Raw genomic sequence first — 16,980 nt, forward strand, 5'->3', positions numbered from 1 at the left:
GAGGGATAACAGTCTGCTGATAGTCTGGTAGCCAGTTATGGAGGGATAACAGTCTGCTGATAGTCTGGTAGCCAGTTATGGAGGGATAACAGTCTGCTGATAGTCTGGTAGCCAGTTATGGAGGGATAACAGTCTGCTGATAGTCTGGTAGCCAGTTATGGAGGGATAACAGTCTGCTGATAGTCTTGTAGCCAGTTATGGAGGGATAACAGTCTGCTGATAGTCTGGTAGCCAGTTATGGAGGGATAACAGTCTGCTGATAGTCTGGTAGCCAGTTATGGAGGGATAAAAGCCTGCTGAACCGTTCAATACCATGATTTAGGGAGGGCAGAGGGACAGATATTATGGGATGTTTGTTGGTGTCAAGTAGAGACCCAATATGTTCTTTACAATCCATCTTCAGCTGTTCTGAGCTGCTCTTCATAATGCCATTTGACCTGATGAACCATGACAGTATCAGTCCAGTGTGCGTAAGAAGCCAGTATAAAATGAATGGTTTTGTACAACTAACCAGCTCTCTCGTGAATAAACCTTATTGACGCCCGGCGTCTGTAGTCGCGGGTTAGTGTTCGGTGTAGCCTCTCAGAGCTGTGTGGGGCGGGTCCCCAGCGTCTGTAGTCGTGGGTTAGTGTTTGGTGTTCGGTGTAGCCTCTCAGAGCTGTGTGGGGCGGATCCCCAGCATCTGTAGTCGTGGGTTAGTGTTCGGTGTAGCCTCTCAGAGCTGTGTGGGGCGGGTCCCCAGTGTCTGTAGTCGTGGGTTAGTGTTCGGTGTAGCCTCTCAGAGCTGTGTGGGGCGGGTCCCCAGTGTCTGTAGTCGTGGGTTAGTGTTCGGTGTAGCCTCTCAGAGCTGTGTGGGGCGGATCCCCGGTGTCTGTAGTCGTGGGTTTGTGTTCGGTGTAGCCTCTCAGAGCTGTGTGGGGCGGATCCCCGGCGTCTGTAGTCGTAGGTCAGTGTTTGGTGTTCAGTGTAGCCTCTCAGAGCTGTGTGGGGCGGGTCCCCGGCGTCTGTAGTCGTGGGTTAGTGTTTGGTGTAGCCTCTCAGAGCTGTGTGAGGCGGGTCCACGGCGTCTGTAGTCGTGGGTTACTGTTTGGTGTAGCCTCTCAGAGCTGTGTGGGGCGGGTCCCCGGCGTCTGTAGTCGTGGGTTACTGTTTGGTGTTCAGTGTAGCCTCTCAGAGCTGTGTGGGGCGGGTCCCCAGCGCCTGTAGTCGTGGGTTAGTGTTTGGTGTTCAGTGTAGCCTCTCAGAGCTGTGTGGGGCGGGTCCCCGGCGTCTGTAGTCGTGGGTTAGTGTTTGGTGTTCAGTGTAGCCTCTCAGAGCTGTGTGGGGCGGGTCCCCAGTGTCTGTAGTCGTGGGTTAGTGTTCGGTGTAGCCTCCCTGAGCTGTGTGGGGCGGGTCCCCGGCGTCTGTAGTCGTGGGTTAGTGTTTGGTGTTCAGTGTAGCCTCTCAGAGCTGTGTGGGGCGGGTCCCCAGCGTCTGTAGTTGTGGGTCAGTGTTTGGTGTAGCCTCTCAGAGCTGTGTGGGTCCCCAGTGCCTGTAGTCGTGGGGGATACTAAACACACAGTTACAACATGGCCAGCAATTAGAGTCACACTCACACGCAGGAAATAAGGACTTTCCTTTAGTAGTTCTAGAGAGCTGTTTGAGATGAGCTCTAACTCTGTCTGATATTAGCTCTAACTCTGTCTGAGATGAGCTCTAACTCTGAGCTCTAATTCTGAGCTCTAACTCTGAGATGAGCCCTAACTCAGTCTGAGATGAGCTCTAACTCTGAGATGAGCTCTAACTCTGTCTGAGATGAGCTCTAACTCTGTCTGAGATGAGCTCTAACTCTGTCTGAGATTAGCTCTAACTCTGAGATGAGCTCTAACTCTGTCTGAGATGAGCTCTAACTCTGAGATGAGCCCTAACTCTGTCTGAGATGAGCTTTAACTCTGAGATGAGCTCTAACTCTGTCTGAGATTAGCTCTAACTCTGTCTGAGATGAGCTCTAACTCTGAGATGAGCTCTAACTCTGAGATGAGCTCTAACTCTGTCTGAGATGAGCTCTAACTCTGAGCTCTAACTCTGAGCTTTAACTCTGAGATGAGCTCTAACTCTGTCTGAGATGAGCTCTAACTCTGTCTGAGATGAGCTCTAACTCTGAGATGAGCTCTAACTCTGTCTGAGATGAGCTCTAACTCTGTCTGAGATGAGCTCTAACTCTCTCTGAGATGAGGTCTAACTCTCTCTGAGATGAGGTCTAACTCTGTCTGAGATGAGCTCTAACTCTGAGATGAGCTCTAACTCTGTCTGAGATGAGCTCTAACTCTGTCTGAGATGAGCTCTAACTCTGAGATGAGCTCTATCTCTGTCTGAGATGAGCTCTAACTCTGAGCTCTAATTCTGAGCTCTAACTCTGAGATGAGCCCTAACTCAGTCTGAGATGAGCTCTAACTCTGAGATGAGCTCTAACTCTGTCTGAGATGAGCTCTAACTCTGTCTGAGATTAGCTCTAACTCTGAGATGAGCTCTAACTCTGTCTGAGATGAGCCCTAACTCTGTCTGAGATGAGCTCTAACTCTGAGATGAGCTCTAACTCTGTCTGAGATGAGCTCTAACTCTGAGATGAGCTCTAACTCTGTCTGAGATGAGCTCTAACTCTGAGCTCTAACTCTGAGATGAGCCCTAACTCTGTCTGAGATGAGCTCTAACTCTGAGCTCTAACTCTGAGATGAGCTCTAACTCTGAGATGAGCTCTAACTCTGTCTGAGATGAGCTCTAACTCTGTCTAAGATGAGCTCTAACTCTGAGCTCTAACTCTGAGCTTTAACTCTGAGATGAGCCCTAACTCTGTCTGAGATGAGCTCTAACTCTGAGATGAGCTCTAACTCTGTCTGAGATGAGCTCTAACTCTGTCTGAGATGAGCTCTAACTCTGAGATGAGCTCTAACTCTGAGATGAGCTCTAACTCTGAGATGAGCTCTAACTCTGAGATGAGCTCTAACTCTGTCTGAGATGAGCTCTAACTCTGTCTGAGATGAGCTCTAACTCTGTCTGAGATGAGCTCTAACTCTGTCTGTGTTTAGCTCTAACTCTGTCTGAGATGAGCTCTAACTCTGAGATGAGCTCTAACTCTGTCTGAGATGAGCTCTAACTCTCTCTGAGATGAGCTCTAACTCTGAGCTCTAACTCTGTCTGAGATGAGCTCTAACTCTGTCTGAGATGAGCTCTAACTCTGTCTGAGATGAGCTCTAACTCTGTCTGAGATGAGCTCTAACTCTGTCTGAGATGAGCTCTAACTCTGAGATGAGCTCTAACTCTGTCTGAGATGAGCTCTAACTCTGTCTGAGAAGAGCTCTAACTCTGTCTGAGATGAGCTCTAACTCTGTCTGAGATGAGCTCTAACTCTGAGCTCTAACTCTGAGATGAGCTCTTTGAACCCTGTATGGTTCAACTTAGCGTAAATGCATGTAGGTGGTTCTACACCAGTCAACATAGCAGTGTCTATGACGGTGTCTACAGAGGGGAATGTAGAGATGTGTAGGTGGTCTCAGAATCACACCAGATGGCCGGATGGACACCTGTGGTTTGTGGTTTTGTTTCCTGTTTCATCAATGGGTTTGATGAATATTTGCAACACTCTGGTTACTGTGGACATTAGAGCCTTTTGTAACACTGTGGTGAATGTGAACATCAGAGACCTTTGTTGTTGAAGTGCAAGCCAGACAGACAGACAGACAGACAAGCAGACAGGCAGGCAGACAGACAGACAAGCAGACAGACAGGCAGGCAGACAGACAAGCAGACAGGCAGCCAGACAGACAGACAAGCAGACAGACAGACAAGCAGACAGACAGACAAGCAGACAGGCAGGCAGGCAGCCAGACAGACAGACAAGCAGACAGGCAGGCAGGCAGCCAGACAGACAGACAAGCAGACAGGCAGGCAGACAGACAGACAAGCAGACAGGCAGGCAGGCAGGCAGGCAGCCAGACAGACAGACAAGCAGACAGGCAGGCAGGCAGACAGACATATTGTTCGGTAAAGCACGCTCATGTGATGAGTAACCTAGCCTGAAATCTGAAGATTTGCCTTAGCTTCCCGAGTTAAAGTCTAGGTTTCAGAAGCACTGGGCTAACACACTGTCACAGTAGAACAGCTCTGTGTGCCAGGTTGGTCCTCAGAGTGGGATGGGAACTCTCTCTAGTTCAGAGGAGAGAATGTCACGGTTCTGTTCTGGAGTGGGAACTATCTCTAGTTCAGAGGAGAGAATGTCACGGTTCTGTTCCAGAGTGGGATGGGAACTCTCTCTAGTTCAGAGGAGAGAATGTCACGGTTCTGTTCTGGAGTGGGAACTCTCTCTAGTTCAGAGGAGAGAATGTCACGGTTCTGTTCTGGAGTGGGAACTCTCTCTAGTTCAGAGGAGAGAATGTCACGGTTCTGTTCTGGAGTGGGACGGGAACTCTCTCTAGTTCAGAGGAGAGAATGTCACGGTTCTGTTCCAGAGTGGGATGGGAACTCTCTCTAGTTCAGAGGAGAGAATGTCACGGTTCTGTTCTGGAGTGGGATGGGAACTCTCTCTAGTTCAGAGGAGAGAATGTCACGGTTCTGTTCCGGAGTAGGATGGGAACTCTCTCTAGTTCAGAGGAGAGAATGTCACGGTTCTGTTCCGGAGTAGGATGGGAACTCTCTCTATTTCAGAGGAGAGAATGTCACGGTTCTGTTCTGGAGTGGGAACTCTCTCTAGTTCAGAGGAGAGAATGTCACGGTTCTGTTCCAGAGTGGGATGGGAACTCTCTCTAGTTCAGAGGAGAGAATGTCACGGTTCTGTTCCGGAGTGGGATGGGAACTCTCTCTAGTTCAGAGGAGAGAATGTCACGGTTCTGTCCCGGAGTTGGATGGGAACTCTCTCTAGTTCAGAGGAGAGAATGTCACGGTTCTGTTCCAGAGTGGGATGGGAACTCTCTCTAGTTCAGAGGAGAGAATGTCACGGTTCTGTTCTGGAGTGGGAACTCTCTCTAGTTCAGAGGAGAGAATGTCACGGTTCTGTTCCAGAGTGGGATGGGAACTCTCTCTAGTTCAGAGGAGAGAATGTCACGGTTCTGTTCTGGAGTGGGAACTCTCTCTAGTTCAGAGGAGAGAATGTCACGGTTCTGTTCTGGAGTGGGAACTCTCTCTAGTTCAGAGGAGAGAATGTCACGGTTCTGTTCCGGAGTGGGACGGGAACTCTCTCTAGTTCAGAGGAGAGAATGTCACGGTTCTGTTCCAGAGTGGGATGGGAACTCTCTCTAGTTCAGAGGAGAGAATGTCACGGTTCTGTTCCGGAGTGGGAACTCTCTCTAGTTCAGAGGAGAGAATGTCACGGTTCTGTTCCGGAGTGGGATGGGAACTCTCTCTAGTTCAGAGGAGAGAATGTCACGGTTCTGTTCTGGAGTGGGATGGGAACTCTCTCTAGTTCAGAGGAGAGAATGTCACGGTTCTGTTCCGGAGTGGGAACTCTCTCTAGTTCAGAGGAGAGAATGTCACGGTTCTGTTCCGGAGTGGGAACTCTCTCTCTCTGTTTTCCAGAATGTTTGTGTGCTGGTATAGTACATGACCTATTAACAGTCATGGTGTGAATAACAGTGATTCAAAACTTCACGAGATCTTTATTTAAACAGATTGGATACATTCAATTGCAATCTTAATTATTTCATCAAATACATCTGGTAAAAGGAAATGTAATATTTACAAATTTAATAAAGAATATTTTCGTTTCCTTAATTCACACCAAAGTTTAACCATCAAGACATTTCTGTAACAATAAATATAATCTTTGGTAAAAGCTGATTGAAAACCAAAAACGCAGAGCAACATAACAGAAGACAAGGCTTCAAAGTCCAGCCTTGTAAAGGGACACCCTTAAATCACACAGCATTGGCACAGAAAATGTATTACAGTAAAAGGCTCATTTATATTTCTGACAGCAGAGGACACGCATTAAGTATCACTATAAAATGAATGAGGACCAATGGAGGGTTTCATTTAACCATAAAACAAGCACAACAGCTCCCACTTCAGGTGAGGATGTCGGTCATGGGGACGTCATGAGCTCTCAAAGAGGAATACTTCACTGGAGGGGGAGGAGGCTTGAAGGGGGGAGGGAGGTCCATCCTTGAAGGGGGGAGGGAGAGAGTGGAGGGGGAAGAAGGGTGAGGGGGGAGAGAGGGGAGAGGAAGGGGGAGGGGGAGAGAGTGGAGGGGAGGGAGAGAAGGAAGGAAGAGGAAGGGAGAGAGAGTGGAGGGGGAAGAAGAGGAAGGGTGAGGGGGAGAAGGAGAGAGGGAGGGAGGGGAGAGAGGGAGGGAGAGAGGGGGGAGAGAGAGCAGAGAAGGATAGAGAGGGAGAGAGTGGGGAGGGAGCGAGAGGGGAGAGAGGGAGGGTGGAGGAGAGAGGGAGGGGAGAGAGGGGAGAGAGGGAGGGAGGGGAGAGAGGGAGGGAGGGGAGAGAGGGAGGGAGGGGGAGAGGGAGGGAGGGGAGAGAGGGGAGAGAGGGGAGAGAGGGAGAGAGGGAGAGAGAGGAGGAAGGGGAGAGAGGGAGGGAGGGGAGAGAGGGAGGGAGGGAGGGAGGGAGGAGGAGAGAGAAAGAGGCAGATTGAAAGGCAGGTAGAAAAGAGAGATTAATTGATGTGAACAAATAAATAAATGGAGCAGCAGAGTCAGGACAGGAAATACGCTCACCTCTTCTGGATGATGTAACGTCGGTAGAGGAACCCTACCACGAGCAGCAGAGCCAGGACAGGAAGCAGCACCCACACCACCACGTACCTCTGATCACTACTGGGACCTGACAGGAATAATCATGACATCGGTATCCTCTGTAAATCATAATATTGTGAGGTTTTCTGTTTAAAAGTGGTCTACGGTACATACCAAATAGAACGACAAGAAGCCAATACAAACCAACCATCTCTGGCTGTGGTCCTACCTGTCTCCCCATGGGAGGGAGTGGAGGTGGAGGTGATGGAGGTCCCCAGGGTGTGGTCTTCCTTCTCCCCAGCCAGGGTGCTCTTCTCTGGGGTTAGCGTAGTGAACACTGGGCCTCCCTGACCACCAAAGCTGGAGGTCTCTGGTTCAGACTTGTTCCTCTGCCCACCATCGGATCGGACGCTCCATGGAGTGGGCTGATCTGATTGGACCTTGGGTGGATAGGTGGATCCTGATTGGGCCGTGGATGGGACTCTGACTGGACTGTCCGTGGAGCTGTTGACCTCTGACCCCTTTGGTCCCGCCTCTGTGTTGACTGATCGGTGTGTATTTGAGTTGATTAGCTGGGTGACAGAGGTAGTCATAGTGATACTGGTGTTGACTTCCTGTACGGTAGAGGAGGTGAGGGTGTCTGGTGTGACGCTGAAGTTAGCTGTGGGGGTTGTCATCTCTCCTGGCCCTGGTAGGTCGCTTGTTACGTTGTTGCCAGTAGCCGTAGGTTCAGTTACGTTGTTGCCGGTAACCGTAGGTTCAGTTACGTTGTTGCCAGTACCCGTAGGTTTAGTTACGTTGTTGCCGGTAACCATAGGTTCAGTTACATTGTTGCCGGTAACTGTAGGTTCAGTTACGTTGTTGTCGGTAATTGTAGGTTCAGTTACGCTGTTGCCGGTAACCGTAGGTTCAGTTACATTGTTGCCAGTAACCGTAGGTTCAGTTACGTTGTTGCCGGTAACCGTAGGTTCAGTTACATTGTTGTCGGTAATCGTAGGTTCAGTTACGTTGTTGCCGGGGGTCACAGTGACAGCAGGACCTGTTATGTAGGAAAGTAATGAGAGACAGAGAGAGAATCATCACTAATATCATAATGTCCCTCTAACTCTTCAACAACTACACATCCCAGGGTGCATTTGTGTCCGGAATGCCCCTTCAGGAAGCAGTAATTGAACAGTACTCCAACAGGTCCAGCAGAGGGCAGTCTATACACTTCCTAGGGCTGTTGCTACAGGTGATTAACATCTCACTCTCTATTGGAACCTGTAGAAGAGATGATCACTAGGCCTCAACGTTACGAACACATAGAAATATATTACATAGAACGCAAATTCCTCTCTGACATGGAATAATATAATAATAACAACAACATAATGTCTTTTAGCAGAAAATGCTTTCATCCAAAGCAACTTGTGGCTGTGAGAGTATACCGTTATGTTGTATTGGTGGCCCCAGCAGAAACTCACTGGTGTTGAAATGCACACTATTCTACCAACTGAGAAACATAGAGTGGTCAGCTCTATCACTGCATGAACACAGTAGCCGTGGTTCAGGGCATGCAGATAGAAATGTATAATATAGAACATAACTCTCTGACACTTCAGCTCTATTCATGACATTTCTATCTGCAATATTCAGTAGTAGTACATTGCTGAAGGGTGAGTACGTGCTGTACTGTAGCTGTGGTGTCGGTGTATGGGCATTCAGGTAGACATGTATAATATAGAACAGACGTAAATCACTGACTGAAAGGTGTCAGCTCTATTCATGGCTGTTCTATCTGCAACTTTCAGCTGCTGAAGGCGACCGTGTTTGTAGCTTCTGTTGCTGTCGGCTGCTGGAGAGCAGGAAGCAGGAAGTGTGAAACTGTGTCCCAAATAGAACCCCATTCCCTATATAGTGCACTACTTTAGATCAGATCCCTATGGCACCCTATTCCCTATATAGAGCACTACTTTAGACCAGAGCCCTATAGAACCCCATTCCCTACATAGTGCACTACTTTAGACCAGAGCACTATGGCACTACAAAAGTAGTGCACTATATAGGGAAAGGGTTCCATGTGGTCCACATGTCGACGTCTGTTTATCTGAATGTGAAGAGATTTCAGTGTGTCAGTGATGACTCAACTAAACCACATTCATCAACACACACCACACAGGATGGAGAAAGAGACACAGAGAGACGTGCAGATGTACATGTTTTCAGACAGTGAGATGGAGAGAGATAGAGAGAGAGGTACAGACAGATGTACATGTTTTCAGACAGAGAGAGAGAGAGAGAGAGAGAGAGAGAGGTACAGACAGATGTACATGTTTTCAGACAGTGAGATGCAGACAGTTAGATGCAGACAGATATGTGCAGACAATGAGATGTAGACAGTGACATGCAGACAATGAGATGCAGACAGCGGGATGCAGACAGTGAGATGCAGACAGTGAGATGCAGACAGTGAGATGCAGACAGTGAGATGCAGACAGTAAGATGCAGACAATGAGATGCAGACAATGAGATGCAGACAGTGAGATGCAGACAGTGAGGCGCAGACAGTGAGATGCAGACAGAGAGATGCAGACAGTGAGATGCAGACCGATATATGCAGACAGTGAGATGCAGACAGTGAGGTGCAGACAGTGATATGCAGACAGTGAGCTGCAGACAGTGAGGTGCAGACAGTGAGATGCAGACAGTGAGATGCAGACAGTGGGATGCAGACAGTGAGATGCAGACAGTAAGATGCAGACAGTGGGATGCAGACAGTGAGATGCAGACAGTGTGATGCAGACAGTGAGATGCAGACAGTGAGATGCAGACAGAGATGTGCAGGCAGTGAGATGCAGACAGAGATGTGCAGACAGTGAGATGCAGACAGAGATGTGCAGACAGTGAGATGCAGACAGTGAGATTTAGACAGAGATGTGCAGACATTGAGATGCAGACAGAGATGTGCAGACAGTGAGATGCAGACAGTGAGATGCAGACAGTGAGATGCAGACAGTAAGATGCAGACAGTGGGATGCAGACAGTGAGATGCAGACAGAGATGTGCAGACAGTGAGATGCAGACAGTGAGATGTAGACAGTGAGATGCAGACAGTAAGATGCAGACAGTGAGATGCAGACAGTGAGATGCAGACAGAGATGTGCAGACAGTGAGATGCAGACAGTGAGATGCAGACAGTGAGATGCAGACAGTGAGATGCAGACAGTGAGATGCAGACAATGAGATGCAGACAGTGAGGTGCAGACAGTGTGATGCAGACAGAGAGATGCAGACAGTGAGATGCAGACAGTGAGATGCAGACCGATATGTGCAGACAGTGCGATGCAGACAGTGAGATGCAGACAGTGGGATGCAGACAGTGTGATGCAGACAGTGGATGCAGACAGTGCGATGCATACAGTAAGATGCAGACAGTGGGATGCAGACAGTGAGATGCAGACAGTGGGTTGCAGACAGCGAGATGCAGACAGAGAGATGCAGACAGTGAGATGCAGACAGAGTTGTGCAGACAGCGAGATGCAGACAGTGAGATGCAGACAGAGATGTGCAGACAGTGAGATGCAGACAGTGAGATGCAGACAGTGAGATGCAGACAGTGAGATTTAGACAGAGATGTGCAGATAGTGAGATACAGACAGAGATGTGCAGACAGTGAGATGCAGACAGTGAGGTGCATACAGTGAGATGCAGACAGTGGGATGCAGACAGTGAGGTACAGACAGTGAGATGCAGACAGTGGGATGCAGACAGTGGGATGCAGACAGAGATGTGCAGACAGTGTGATGCAGACAGTGGGATGCAGACAGTGAGATGCGGACAGTGAGATGCAGACCTTGTGATGCAGACAGAGATGTGCAGACAGTGAAATGCAGACAGTGAGATGCAGACAGTGAGATGCAGACAGTGAGATGCAGACAGAGATGTGCAAACAGTGAGATGCAGACAGTGAGATGCAGACAGGTGGCTGTAAAAATTCCCTTCGGTGCGTCTCAATAATGCAAGGAGCGTCCTCTCCTTGCCTCCTCTCCCTGTCTCCTTTCCTTCATCTGCACAGACCCAGAACAACTATAGATAAAAAATATTTTACCTTGTCTCATTTCCATCGCTTTAAAATGCCAGAACACTTTAAACTCTAGTTTCCTCTATCTTTGGTCAATGTTCCTGAGAGTCTCTGTTTCTGAGAGTCTCTGTTCCTGAGAGTCTCTGTTCCTGAGAGTCTCTGTTCCTGAGAGTCTCTGTTCATGAGAGTTTCTGTTTCTGAGAGTTTCTGTTCCTGAGAGTCTCTGGTTCTGAGAGTCTCTGTTCCTGAGAGTCTCTGTTTCTGAGAGTCTCTGTTCCTGAGAGTCTCTGTTCCTGAGAGTCTCTGTTCCTCCACAATTCAGAGGTTAAATTCCTGCTTTTCACAGATGACCTGTGCCTGCTGTCACCCACAGCACACGAACTACAGCAGAGCCTGGACCTGCTAGAACAGTACTGCCAGACCTGGGACCTGGCAGTAAACCCCCAAAAGACTAAAATAATGATTTTCCAGAGAAGATCCAGATCTCAGGGAATTAGACCAAAGTTCTCAATTGGTACAAATATATAGAGTACTGTACCCACTACAATTACTGAGGTTTAAATATATAGAGTACTGCACACACTACAATTACTGAGGTTTAAATATATAGAGTACTGCACACACTACAATTACTGAGGTTTAAATATATAGAGTACTGCACACACTACAATTACTGAGGTTTAAATATATAGAGTACTGCACACACTACAATTACTGAGGTTTAAATATATAGAGTACTGCACACACTACAATTACTGAGGTTTAAATATATAGAGTACTGCACACACTACAATTACTGAGGTTTAAATATATAGAGTACTGCATACACTACAATTACTGAGGTTTAAATATATAGAGTACTGAACACACTACAATTACTGAGGTTTAAATTGAATCTCCACTAAAGAAATAGTAATTTAACTAAACGTGAAACCCTTATTCAAGGTTTCAAAGACCTCTCTGATGAGAGTAGGCTACCCGTCCTGTTGGGGGAGGACGCAGAGAGCTGTGGGTTGGCAGCGCACTACATTGAAGACCTCTCTGATGAGAGTAGGCTACCCGTCCTGTTGGGGGAGGACGCAGAGAGCTGTGGGTTGGCAGCGCACTACATTGAAGACCTCTCTGATGAGAGTAGGCTACCCGTCCTGTTGGGGGAGGACGCAGAGAGCTGTGGGTTGGCAGCGCACTACATTGAAGACCTCTCTGATGAGAGTAGGCTACCCGTCCTGTTGGGGGAGGACGCAGAGAGCTGTGGGTTGGCAGCGCACTACATTGAAGACCTCTCTGATGAGAGTAGGCTACCCGTCCTGTTGGGGGAGGACGCAGAGAGCTGTGGGTTGGCAGCGCACTACATTGAAGACCTCTCTGATGAGAGTAGGCTACCCGTCCTGTTGGGGGAGGACGCAGAGAGCTGTGGGTTGGCAGCGCACTACATTGAAGACCTCTCTGATGAGAGTAGGCTACCCGTCCTGTTGGGGGAGGATGCAGAGAGCTGTGGGTTGGCAGCGCACTACATTGAAGACCTCTGATGAGAGTAGGCTACCCGTCCTGTTGGGGGAGGATGCAGAGAGCTGTGGGTTGGCAACTCACTAGATTGCTGCCTGTCAATAGATGAGGGACAGTGTCTGACAGACCAATCAACCTGCACATGTCCTCTACTGCTTATTGTTATTGTTCAATGTCTGGTTATTTTGACCCTTGGTTATTGTTGTTACTGTTATCCCGTTGACAATATGGATTATAATAATTTTTATTATGTTAATATGGGAGAGAGATAGCGAGAGAGAGAGAGAGAGAGAGAGAGAGAGAGAGAGAGAGAGAGAGAGAGAGAGAGAGAGAGAGAGAGAGAGAGAGAGAGACAGAGAGAGAGAGAGAGAGAGAGAAAGAGAGAGAGAGGGAGAGAGAGAGAGAGAGACAGAGAGAGAGAGAGAGAGAAAGAGAGAGAGAGAGAGAGAGAAAGAGAGAGAGAGGGAGAGAGAGAGAGAGAGAGAGATGTTCATTAATTCATTTCTCTCATTTTTCTCTGCAGATCCTCTCAAGCTCTCTCAGGTTGGATGGGGAGCGTCGCTGCACAGCTATTTTCAGGTCTCTCCAGAGATGTTCGATCGGGTTCAAGTCCGGGCTCTGGTTGGGCCACTCAAGGACATTCAGAGACTTGTCCCGAAACCACTCCTGCGTTGTCTTGGCTGTGTGTTTAGGGTCGTTGTCCTGTTGGAAGGTGAACCTTGGCCCCAGTCTGAGGTCCTGAACGCTCTGGTGCAGGTTTTCATCAAGGATCTCTCTGTACTTTGCTCCATTCATCTTTCTCTCGATCCTGACTAGTCTCCCAGTCCCTGCCGTTGAAAAACATCCTCACAGCATGATGCTGTCTGCCACTACTGAGGAGTGAATTCCGTATGCTTCCTTCTGGCCACTCTACCATAAAGGCTTGATTGGTGGAGTGCTGCAGAGAGGGTTGTCTTTCTGGAAGGTTCTCCCATCTCCACAGAGGAACTCTGGAGTTCTGTCAGAGTGACCATCGGATTCTTGGTCACCTCCCTGATCAAGGCTCTTCTCCCCCGATTACTCAGTCTGGCCTGGCGTCCATCTCTAAGAAGAGTCTTGGTGGTTCCAAACTTCTTCTATTTAAGAATGATGGAGGCCACTGTGTTCTTGGGGACTTTCAATTCTGCAGACATTTTTTGGTACCCTTCCCCAGATCTGTGTCTCGACGCAATCCAGTCTGGCTTGGTTTTTGCTCTGACATCCACTGTCAACTGTGGGACCTTATATAGACAGGTGTGTGCCTTTCCAATTCATGTCCAATCAATTGCATTTACCACAGGTGGACTCCAATCAAGTTGTAGAAACATGTCAAGGATGATCAATGGAAACAGGATGCACCTGAGCTCGATTTCGAGTTTCATAGCAAAGGGTCTGAATACTTACAATACCAGTCAAAAGTTTGGACACACCTACTCATTCCAGGGTTTTTCTACATTGTAGAATAAAAGTGAAGACATCAAAACTATGAAATAACACATGGAATCATGTAGTAACCAAAAAACAAACAAATCAAAATATATTTTATATTAACAACTCAAATAAGCAATGAGAAACAACAGTCAATCATTACTCTAAGACATGAAGGTCAGTCAATGCGGAACATTTCAAGAATGTTAAAGTTTCTTCAAGTGCAGTTGCAAAAACCATCAAGCGCTATGATGAAACTGGCTCTCATGAGGACCGCCACAGGAAAGGAAGACCCAGAGTTATCTCTGCTGCTCTAAGTTCATTAGAGTTACTAGCCTCCGAAATTGTAGCCCAAATAAATGCTTCACAGAGTTCAAGTAACAGACACATCTCAACATCAACTGTTCAGAGGAGACTGTGTGAATCAGGCCTTCATGGTCGATTTGCTGCAGGAATCAACTACTAAAGGACACCAATAAGAAGAAGAGATGTGCTTGGGCAAAGAAACACAAACAATGGATATTGTGTGAGGACTTCGTGCTCGAATTGCTGCAAAGAAACCACTACTAAAGCAAAACCTAACCCTAACCCACAGCAATAAGAAGAGACTTGCTTGGGCCAAGAAACACGAGCAATGGACAAGTGGAAGTCTGTCCTTGGTCTGACGAGTCCAAATGGGAGATTTTTGTTTCTAACCAGCGTTTTTTTTGTGAGACACAGAATAGGTGAACGGATAATCTCTGTATGTGTGGTTCCCACCGTGAAGCATGGAGGAGGAGGTGTGATGGTGCTTTGCTGGTGACACTGTCAGCATGACTAACACAACGTTCTGCAGCAATTTATAGCTCAGCAGACAGGCATATAGCAATATAGATAGAGAAACATTTACTGAATTAATTATACTGACACCACCAGACTGTGTTAGCCTGTTGGGCTAAAGGCTTCAAGATTTAGACAAGGTTACTAAACACAAGTGTGTTTTACCAAACCACATCGGTCATCGGTGGACTGGTCTTCTGACATTTCCATTTTTAGCCCAATGGGCCATTCTAAATATATATATATTTTGCACAAAATTATCATTATTTGGTTTGTCTTGTGTGTTAGAAATGCCAGAGACAATTTTTGGTCCCAGGCTGCCCCTGACCCCTGACCTCTGTTACTTGTAATTGTTTTTCTAATGTCAGACAGGTACAGAGTAGAACAGTACAGAGATACTTTCAAACACACGACAGAGGATTAACTATAATATACCTTCAACCATCAGCCCATAACGTCTACCCTCAGCCCATACCTTCAACTCTCAGCCCATACCTTCAACCCTCAGCCCATACCTTCAACCCTCAGACCATACCTTCAACCCTCGGCCGATACTGTCAACCCTCAGCCCATACGGTCAACCCTCAGCCCATACTGTCAACCCTCAGCCCATACCTTCAACTCTCAGTCCATTCCTTCAACCATCAGCCCATTCCTTTAACCATCAGCTAATAACATCAAGCCTCAGCCCATACCTTCAACCCCAGCCCATACCTTCAACCCTCAGCTAACACCATCAACCTTCAGCCTATACCTTCAACCCTCAGCCTATACCTTCAACCCTCAGCCCATACCTTCAACCCCAGCCCATACCTTCAACCCTCAGCCCATACTGTCAACCCTCAGCCCATACCGTCAACCCTCAGCCCATACTGTCAACCCTCAGCCCATACCGTCAACCCTCGGCCCATACGTCAACCCTCTGCCCATACCTTCAACTCTCAGCCCATACCTTCAACTCTCAGCCGAGTGACTTTCCTGATGGACCCGTTGGGGTAGGTAGTGATGTCACAGATATAGCACCCGCTGTCCTTAGCCTCTACATCCTTCAGAACCAGAGACGTGCCCATTAGCTTGTCCTTGTCCCACGCCACGTCCAGGGCGACGTTTGGCCAGACGAGGATTTCACCAAAACTAGGGTTAAACACTACCAGCTTGTGGTCCTCCGGCTCTCCTTTCTTCCTCCATTCTACCTAGAACATTGACATGTACATTTTAGTCAAATAGCAGAGACTCTTATCTAGAGCAACTTACAGTTAGTTCATTCATCTTAAGGTAGTTAGCTATAATACATTTTTTTTAAATAACATTTTATTAGACAGATGTCTTTCAGGATGGAATCCAATTAAAACAGTTGAGGAAAAAAGAGAGAGAAAACACAGCTACCTGAGAGATGACGGGTTTACGTCCCTCCTTCACTTCTAGTAAACAGGGTAGAGTGATGTTCTGACCCTCTACAGCTCTCACTGACTCATGGTGGAACACGTCAACACCATGGACACCTGTCAATCAAATCACACAACAGTTGAAAACCTGAGAACAGCCTCCTTTACTCTGTCTACTCACAATCAGATGAAGAGTTCTGAATCCAGCCTTACCTTGAGAAATGGAGGAGAGAAGAAGAAGAGAGACGACAGTTCCCTTCAGAGTGGCAGCCATGTCTGTCTGGTCTCTTCACACCGGGGTTAGAGAAAGAGACCGAGAGGAAGGATGAGAGGAAGGAAGAGAGAGACTCTATCTCTGTCGCACTCTCTCTTTCTCTCTCTTTCTCTCTCTCTCTCTTTCTCTCTCTCACTCTTTCTCTCTCTTTCTTTCTCTCTCTCTCTCTCTCTCTCTCTCTCTCTCTCTCTCTGTCTGTCTGTCTGTCTGTCTGTCTGTCTGTCTGTCTGTCTGTCTGTCTGTCTGTCTGTCTGTCTGTCTGTCTGTCTGTCTGTCTGCCTGTCTGTCTGTCTGTCTGTCTGTCTGTCTGTCTGTCTTTCTCTCGCTCTCTCTCTCTCTCTCTCGCACTCTCTCTCTCTCTCTTTCTCTCACTCTCTCTTTCTCTCTCTGTCTGTCTGTCTGTCTGTCTGTCTGTCTGTCTGTCTCTTTCTCTCGCACTCTCTCTCGCACTCTCTCTATCTCTCTCTTTCTCTCACTCTCTCTTTCTCTCCCTGCCTGTCTCCCTGCCTGTCTCCCTGCCTGTCTGTCTGTCTGTCTGTCTGTCTGTCTGTCTGTCTGTCTGTCTGTCTGTCTGTCTGTCTGTCTGTCTGTCTGTCTGTCTCTTTCTCTCGCACTCTCTCTCGCACTCTCTCTATCTCTCTCTTTCTCTCACTCTCTCTTTCTCTCCCTGCCTGTCTCCCTGCCTGTCTCCCTGCCTGTCTGTCTGTCTGTCTGTCTGTCTGTCTGTCTGTCTGTCTGTCTGTCTGTCTGTCTGTCTGTCTGTCTGTCTGTCTG

The 16,980-nt window shown here is 47.9% G+C and overlaps 1 protein-coding gene across 1 annotated transcript; it reads right to left on the reverse strand.

Moving 5' to 3' along the window:
• Positions 1 to 5,607: 5,607 nt before the first annotated feature.
• Positions 5,608 to 16,499, reverse strand: si:ch1073-15f19.2 (location of vulva defective 1). Its single transcript, XM_020472839.2, has 6 exons — positions 16,146 to 16,499; positions 15,934 to 16,049; positions 15,500 to 15,740; positions 6,943 to 7,752; positions 6,696 to 6,801; positions 5,608 to 6,132 (listed from the first exon to the last, which is right to left on the reverse strand). Exons 1-6 carry the CDS (start codon positions 16,204 to 16,206, stop codon positions 6,036 to 6,038), a joined length of 1,431 nt encoding a protein of 476 aa, XP_020328428.2. The 5' UTR covers positions 16,207 to 16,499; the 3' UTR covers positions 5,608 to 6,035.
• Between the last annotated feature and the right edge of the window lie 481 nt (positions 16,500 to 16,980).

Source organism: Oncorhynchus kisutch, linkage group LG29 (assembly GCF_002021735.2).
Source record: "Oncorhynchus kisutch isolate 150728-3 linkage group LG29, Okis_V2, whole genome shotgun sequence".
NCBI lineage: Eukaryota > Metazoa > Chordata > Actinopteri > Salmoniformes > Salmonidae > Oncorhynchus > Oncorhynchus kisutch.